The sequence below is a fragment of the Rhagoletis zephyria genome, unplaced genomic scaffold (assembly GCF_001687245.7).
Source record: "Rhagoletis zephyria isolate East Lansing unplaced genomic scaffold, Rhagoletis_zephyria_1.1 Rzeph_scaffold_04866, whole genome shotgun sequence".
In the NCBI taxonomy this organism is placed as follows: domain Eukaryota; kingdom Metazoa; phylum Arthropoda; class Insecta; order Diptera; family Tephritidae; genus Rhagoletis; species Rhagoletis zephyria.
Genome location: NW_016161949.1, coordinates 38,338 through 46,947, shown reverse-complemented (window position 1 = coordinate 46,947; position 8,610 = coordinate 38,338). Strand labels below are relative to the sequence as shown.

The following is an 8,610-nucleotide window of genomic DNA, read 5'->3' as shown; positions in this document are numbered from 1 at the left end:
CGATGAAAACTTCAAAAGCCGACGGTAGATGCTTACAATACAATTTATAGTCTTTTGCAAGAAGTGCGTGAGGACTTTTTTTATTTTCTTTAGAGAAAGTGAATTTCTTGTTTGTTGTGTTTTGGTTTTTTTGTGTTTTATTTAGTATTTATAAATTCCATTGAAATGCGAAAAGTAGTATGTATTAGAATTCACTCACTCCTGCATAATTCACAATTCAACAACTGTGGGAAAGTTTTCGTTGCAGCTAAGTATACTTTCAGTTTTGCTGAATGTCATTCTGCTGACAAAACAGTTTACGAAATATGATGTAAAACTTTTTTTTTTTGTTTTGTGCTGCAGGTAACGATGCATAACTTTTTTGCAAAGTATTCCAAAAGAAAGTTCAGTTATTCACACCGTTGATAAATATGTAAAGAAGATGAAGGTTTTGTGTTTTTTTTTTTTTTGTAATGAAAAAGGAATTTAAATTTAAATGTACTTCAAATATGAGTCATTTAACAAATTTATGAGGAGAATTTTATTAAAATTAAATATGCTTTGGATGTTTCCCAAGTTTTACCTCAAAAGTTGAATACGACTTAGGTTAGGTGAGGTGGTCGTCCCCACTTGGCTATCTTTTATGATACAACATAAGTTACCCGGTCTCGCCTTACTGTGGCTCAGTCTAATAAAATCGGAATATGAAAATCAGAGAAGAATTTATATGATTTTCTTTTTATTATACATCTATCGACTTGTCGTTAATTTTTAGTCACTCTCGAAGGTAAAGGCAAAAGTAAAAATAAAAACAAAGTTGCGTAAAGAAAAGGCAAAAATGAAGACCTATGTAAATTTAAACACTGTACTTATCTAAGGACAAATGTGAGGGTGTAGATGAAGAAACTAATAAACGTAAAGGTAAAAATAAAGATGAATATTAGGATAGATGGTGATGAGAATACCGATAAAAATAAGGATGAAGATAGAGGAAGAAAGATTAATACAAAGGTAACTATAAAGAAAAGGATACATATAAATAGAGACACGGTGAACTATTTCGGGATTTTAGAGATTTTCGGTTTTCTCGGAACTTATCGATATGAAAATTTATATTTTTTATCGATTTCCTTGTCGATGTTTATCGATTTTGTTATCTATATTAATCGATTTTGTTATCGATATGAATTGATTTTGTTATGTATATTTATCGATTTCGTTATCGGTATTTTTGATCGATTTTAATATCGATATTTTTTATTGATTTAGTTACCGATTGTGTCATCGTTATTTATCAATTTTGTCATCGATAATTTTATCAGCTTTGTCGTTTTTATCGATTTTGGTATCGTTATTGTTATCGATTTAGTTATCGATATTTTGGACGACATGCAGTCCGAGTGTTGTTTTCTGCACGCGTAGTTTGGGCCTGGTTCCTACAAAAAATAAATGAATAAGTAATTAAATGCCTAGCAGAACGTAATTATTTACATTTAAAATTTAATTGATTATGCATTTGATTTATAAAAACTATTGGTGACAGTATTATTAAGTTTCCATTAAGAAATTTTTAAAAAGCTGATATTTTCACTTTTTATTACTTTTACAAGCTTTTTTCAATATTTTTCGTTTCGTGAACTCTAAGTACTATTCGAACTCGCAATATAAAAAATAATATCAGTGGCAACCCTTTTGAAAAATATCTGAATCAAAGAATGTTTTCATTCTAATGAAAGCGTCTAAAAAAAATTTTTTGCTTGTTATGCATCTCGTAATATTTCCTTTAATTTAAAATTTTCAATTTTAACTTTTTAGATTGGTCAATGATAAACATTTCTAAAGCAGGGGTCACACGATTTGTACCTTTTTTCAATTTGGCAGCCACAGGGTGGTGTTGTGCAAAAATTTTTATCATGAATGAGTTTAGCTCAATAAACAATTTTCCAAACAAACCCTCTCTGCAACTGTCAACATGTACAAATGTACTTAGGTCAAGGATTTCTTGAAAACATTTTGTTTGATACTAAAACTGTAATATTTCATTTTTTTTTACCACTTAAGTTAATACAAATTTTCCGGCAGGTGGCAATAATCTTTGAAAATATTTTCCAAAGTAAGCTTTCTGAAACCACCCTATTTTGACACTCTTATTTCACGCTTTATGTAACTTATCAATTTTGTTGAATTAAATGCTTGAGGCCCATCTGTCCAAGAAACTGTTTAAAATGGCTTAAAGAATACCATTTGCAGCCAATTCGTAAATCATGCAGTTTCCGGCAAGTTCACTATAGCTTGGTGCAACCCGTTACTCGGGGGTATCGGGGTTGCTGATTACGAACCATGGCGTATGAGTAACATTCTAATCTCGTCGGCGTAGCTCATACGTCACGTATGTACGTACATACGTTCGATTTTAACTTTTCCGTGATAAATGGCAGGTCCCATATTGAAAGGTCATTTTGAATTTCTAAAATCTGATATCAGATTCATAATTTAATAGATTTCGATTTTTTGTCCGCCATCTAGAATTTTTTCATATCAGCGATCCCGATAAGGAATTCTAAGTGAATTTGATAAATTTTTTAAAAATCTTCCGCCACACTGGATCTGCCATCTTTAATATCGGAATTTATTTGATACATTATAAATTTATGAGTCTCTTGACACGCTTAATGTTAATTTCTATCGCAAAGAATTTCGGGTACAACTTCGGTCCGTTTGACATGTAACGTCCCATATACATACATAAACACAAGTAGCGTTGGTCTTTATTCCCGAGTGAGCTTATAATACCAAAAGGGGTATTTTTAGGATTTTCGTGCTTCTCGGGACTATATCCAGATTTTCAACACTACTTCGGGATTTTAGTGACTATTTCTGTATTTTCGAGACTACTGCGGATTCTCGGAACAATTTCAGGTATTTGGGACTACTTCGCGATTTTTGTGACTATTTCGGGATGTTTAGGAATAAAACTTATCTATGGTTTGCTTCGCTGAGCTGAGTTGAGGTGGGTTGAGGTCAGCAGAGTTGTGTCAATTTGAGGTGAGATGTGGTGAGGTAGTTAAGTTGACGTTAATTGAGGAGAGATAAGGTGAGTTGCGGTGAGATAAATGTAAGGGAGGTGAATTAAGTTAAGATAAGCTAAATTGAGGTGAATGTAGGGTAAGGGGTTGAATGCTTTGCTAAAAATTCGCGTTGATTTTGGATGGAAGAAAATGCTTGACACCGTCAGCAAAAAAAAAAAAGATCAAAAATCAACGCGAATTTTTAGCTACTTGAAACTTGCACTTTCTGAAGTTAGAATTTAATGGGCTATAAAACTGCATACTTATAATTTTTCTAGAAAAATCTTAATAAAAAGTTTGTAGTTGTTGTGGAAAATTTTCATGATTTTTTTTAATTTTTTTACAAAGTTTGAAACTTGGACCTATATTGTTGTTGTCAGATAATGAGCTGTATTTCTATAAAAAAAAAATAATAATAAACAGTAAACAAACAATGGAAAAATAGTCGAAACTGGTCAAAATGTCGCGTGCCTATTACCAGTATCCAAACTGGTACTTTAAATACAAAAGTAAGTACTTAAGTATGTATGGCATTATTATTACCACCGAAGGTATAAAAGTAAGCAAATAATTGATCTATGCAATTAGCGGCAAAGAAATATGCGATTTAAACTTTGTTGCCATTACCCCACAAACTCGTTGGCATGTCAAGTCCTTTCTGCTCTTCGCTTAACCTCCTCCCATGCCCATCAACTAATTATGTATTACAAAAGTGCACATTTTCAGTTTAACATTGTAACATTCAATCAATGGCTTGGAAACTTTCCACCAATACGCGCCATTAATCCAATGAAATGCCTTTTACGCTCTCCATTTTAACGATGCATCAGTTGTGCGCTTTCTTTTCCACTCACTCACTCCCCCAATGCCATTGCCATTTTATTGGTTTGCCATTGCGACTATAAATACAGATTTTCGCCTGGCACACCCACCCACCCACAGTCCAAAGCAGCGAGCGAGCGACGTTGGCTGTTGGCTTCGGCAGGCAGCGTACAAAGCCACAGCCACATCGAACTGCTCTCAGCCAACAAACTTTACAGCTCGCTTGAAGTATTTAATCCCCACAAAAACCAGCGAGTGTCCTTGTGCGCATACCTTCAGGTATAGATGTATGTATGTATGTGCATATGTACAAGTATGTACTTTGTATGTACCTGAGATGCGTAATAAATTTTCCGTTTGCTTTATGTTGCGATATTGAAGTGTGTTTGTGTGTGCAATGATTTCTGATTTTTCTCTTGCAAATAATCACGTTATTTGTATTTTTGCTTACATACATATTCGTACCTTAACATAACATTGATGCTCAAAAGCTCACTTGTAGGTAAATACTTGTGTGTTTGTCCGTCATAAATTTTTTCCTATAGCAGCATTTCCAATAATCATAAATGCATACCTTTACAGCTTTTCATACTCCGTATTTTCTTTACGTTTACAATTGTTTGTTTTCTTTTGTTATTACAGCTTGCCTGCGGGTTCAATTAAATCGAGACAAAATTATATTTTATGAATATTTGAGGGCAAAGTGCTATGCCAGAGAAACTCTTAACGAGCCCCACAGAAATCCCGACATACGAAAAGTTCTGTAATGCTTGTATGTATGTATGTGTGTGTGGAGTAAGTAAATGGCAAAGAGTAGGTGGGGTGCAAAAGTTTGCGCTGTGCCGCCGGGTCAGCTGTTATGAAGTCATTGGCGGCCCACCTTGGCATGCCAACGTAAAAGGAGTTACAATAATAATTGCCAAGCTATTGAAACGGCTTATATACATACATACATACTTTTATGGCTTACAGTTTGCTCCAATCGCAAAATTGTTGTTGTTTTCTTTGTTATGTTGTATTCGTTTTTTTTTGTTTTTGTTTTTTTTTTTTGCTGCAAACCTCTCAGATCGTTTCAATTGTTTCCCTTTCATATTTTTATGTTGTTAAGCTACATTTAACTTGGCTTTAACAAGTTTGTGTTGATGCGCTACGAGCTGTGAGCTGTGAGCACTGACTACTTGGAAATGGTAAATATCGAATGAAAGTTTGTTTTCTGGCAAACTTGGTCCTCTGGGTGTCTTAAAGTGCAATTCAGTGGAAAAAAATACAAAAGTTCTTTAGCTGCAAAGCCAGCAGCTCACGAAAGTTAATGCTTGAAGCTGGTAAATGAAAAATTGCTACTTGCTACAAATATGACCCTTCGGTGGTAATATATGTACTCGTATTATTCTTACAAGTATCTTACTTATTTAGTTACCGAGTAACTATCAATAGATAACCCAAATCTGAGGTAGCATTCTAAGCTGATTAAGGCAAATATTAAAGACGGAGTTAAAGCTCAGATTTGACTTTTCTGTTGCCATAAGGAAGCCATACATATTTCGATTACGAATATGCATGTACATTAGGCCGGGTTGACCTAAATACACATGAGAACAATTTTCTTATTCCCCGATAGATAACAAACTACTTTGAGATGACTCTGATTCTATAAAGCCATTTGTCCTTACCGAGTCCAGTACCCTCGCTATTTCCTTTAATTATTATTACGTATCTAACCATAACCATAACCGTAACCATAACCGGAACCGTAACTATAGCCATAACCATAACCGTAACCGTAATCATAATCATAACTGGAACCGTAACCGTAATCATAACCATAACCGGAACCGTAACCGTAATCATAACCATAACCATAATTATAACCATATTCATAACCGTTAGCATTACCATTTCCATTACAATTACTTTTACCATTACCATTTTCACTACCATTACCATTACCACTACCACTAACATTACTATTACTATTACCTTTACCAGTATCACTACCATTGTCATTAGCATTATGATTACCATTACCATTATCATTGTGTTAGCATTACGATTACCATTACCATTAAAATAACCATTACCATTAAAATTATTATTTCCAGTACCAATACCATTATCGCTATCATTGCCATTAGCATTAAGATTACCATTACCACTACAATCATCATTGCCGTTATCATTACTATTGCTATTTTTCTTCTCCTTCCGATTTGGCCAACAGTCGTGCGACGGTTTGGGGCCGAGACCAAAAAACTCCGCCAATTGTCTGCTTCCTTTTTAGATTTGCACCAGACAAGTTCTTCTGCACATGGCCCTACCATTTTATTGGATCGTGCATTTCATTGCAAAAAAGTTATCATATCTCAGGCCAATAGAGAAGGTTCGGCGACTCGCGGCACTGTGCATCAGGGGAGCGCTGAGGTCCACTCAAATGGCTGCTTTTGAAATTATCCTCAGTTTACCGCCCATTGACCTATTCGCGGAAAACCGTGCTGCTAAAGCCACAGGTAGATTCACGGTCATAGGGGAATTCAATTTCAGAACTTTTGGGCACAGCTCAATTAAGGCGGGAAGCACAGGCAGCATGGCACCTAGCTTTAAGTACGAGCAGGGCCGTCGAGAGAAAACTCGGGCTCCGGACTGAAAAATCAAGAGCTATTATACATAAATTGTATTAATTTAAAGGCATGTGATCATTTTTTTTAATATATAGACCAAGAAATAATCAGCACGAATCGGAATATATTTATAATAACATTCTATAACGAAGGAGCAATTACAGTGTAAAAAAAAAATAATAACAAGTTACAGATATTTCAGGCCGCCTACTAAAGCCTTTCATTCCCCATCTTAACTGTAACAATTGAGTGAATTTAGGCAATGCTTACTCCTCGAATAAAACACAGGTCAAGTACGCGCACAGCTTATCTTCCGTTCATCCAGCGGTAAACTCTCTTCCATCCTGTAATGCGACAATGAACTCTTTACTTGGCTAGGCCCAGGCCCAGCGCACAACCCATTGCTAGGAGGGTTGGAAAATAAACGCATATGGGTACCCGCTTATTGGAATACAAGCGCCCGCCTGAAGCCAGACCCACTGGTGAATAGAAGCTACTGACTTCAGTGAGCCCTTAAATCCAAATGTGTGGGAGTGACCCCCAAAGCCAGGCTTCTGCCGTGAACAGAAGCTCTATATCAATTGGTTACCGTGTCTCGCACATGGGGTAGTCACCTTTCCAACAGTGCGTGAACGGGGATGCAATACTCGGGATTGATTTAAGAAAAACGAAGACAAATAGGAATGGTATAAATAAGAATGAAAACAAATGGCCATGCTTTGGTATAAAAATGTGGGAATCCACAATGAAGTTTCGCAAGCTGGAATAGACTAGAAAATAAAATAATTAAGTCCTTGGATGTTTAAAATTTAAGCTCGCCTGAACTAAATAGCCAAGTGTCAGATGCTTAGTTAATGCCATATCATCGTCTTCTATACAGCTCCCACTAAAAGGATTTGTGTTTACTGAGCTGACTATATACGCATCTGTCCAGAAGCTAATCGCACGTTTCTAGCCTGCTGCTACTATCATGGTGGCTACTTTTGCTTTGAAATCAGTGCAGTTATTCGGGCATCTAAATTTTAAACTAGAACGGAATAAGTCTTCCCTCACCGAATATAGATGGTTGGGGATCCAGTGATCTCAACATCTGTGCGTGGTTAAGACCACAATGAACTAAGAGCTCGAAGTATTGTCATTTGCTCATCAGGTCAGTTAAAAGCTCTCAGTGCATGCAAGATGCAAGGTCTAAAGCTCTAGACCAGAAATGTCAAGGCTATCGATTGACCTTAATTCGATTTTGATAAACACTCTTCCAATTCGGACAAATTATGCAACACTTTCAAGTCACATTTTTCCATTTTGATAAGTAAATGGCCACCATACCAAAGCTACAATGCCAAAGGAGCTTACACTGAAGGTGATTAAAAATCTTGGACTTCTTCGTAATGGACTTTAGCGCAAAACAATAATTCAAATGCTTTTGTAATAGCTAAAAAGTTGGCCCAAACTTTTTATTGCTTTCTTTGTGAAAGTTTATTGCAAAAATTATAAGGTTAACTGGGCAATTATGCAAAACGGAACTGCAGTTCAAGGGTGAAGCAGACTAGAAACGGAGTATATTTATTGGAATAGGGTATTTACGTAAAAGTCAAGGTTCAACTGCTAATTAAAATGTGAAATAATTAATGAGACTTGCAAAAGCAGTTTTGTATAAAATTAAAAGCTTAAACGTAAGGCGAGTGCTTTAAATGTGACAAAAATTATGAGTTGGAAAACTTGTGTAATAACTGCGAGTACATATTGTAGAATGGTAATATGGCGCACAGTGCTTCGCTTCCATATAAAAAGTGGACAAAAATAAAATTATGGATGGATTTAAATGAAAATTTGTTTCGTAGTAAAGTCGGGGAGGCGTCAAAAGCGCTTGGCCTGTAGATGCGCAGTAAAGTCTTATTTTTGGAAAAGGCTGCCAACCGTCTAATAAGTTAAATAATTATTACAATAGGGGTATCACTCGAAATGGTTTTGAAAAAGGTTTTACCACTCACCTGCACGGTAAAAAGTTGCCTGCTGTCTAAAAAAAAATTCAACTTTAATTAGGGCAATAAGATAATTAAAATATGCATCACAATATGGTTGTTAAACGAAATAGGTAATCGGAAGAGAGCTGCCACCTGTTTGTA

At 35.5% G+C, this 8,610-nt stretch overlaps 1 protein-coding gene across 1 annotated transcript; it reads right to left on the bottom strand.

The window, feature by feature from the left end:
• Positions 1-5,583: 5,583 nt before the first annotated feature.
• Positions 5,584-5,903, bottom strand: LOC108371297 (keratin-associated protein 6-2-like). The gene is made up of 2 exons (XM_017626828.1): positions 5,830-5,903; positions 5,584-5,779 (listed from the first exon to the last, which is right to left on the bottom strand). The coding sequence occupies exons 1-2, from the start codon at positions 5,901-5,903 to the stop codon at positions 5,584-5,586; spliced, it is 270 nt and encodes an 89-aa protein (XP_017482317.1).
• Between the last annotated feature and the right edge of the window lie 2,707 nt (positions 5,904-8,610).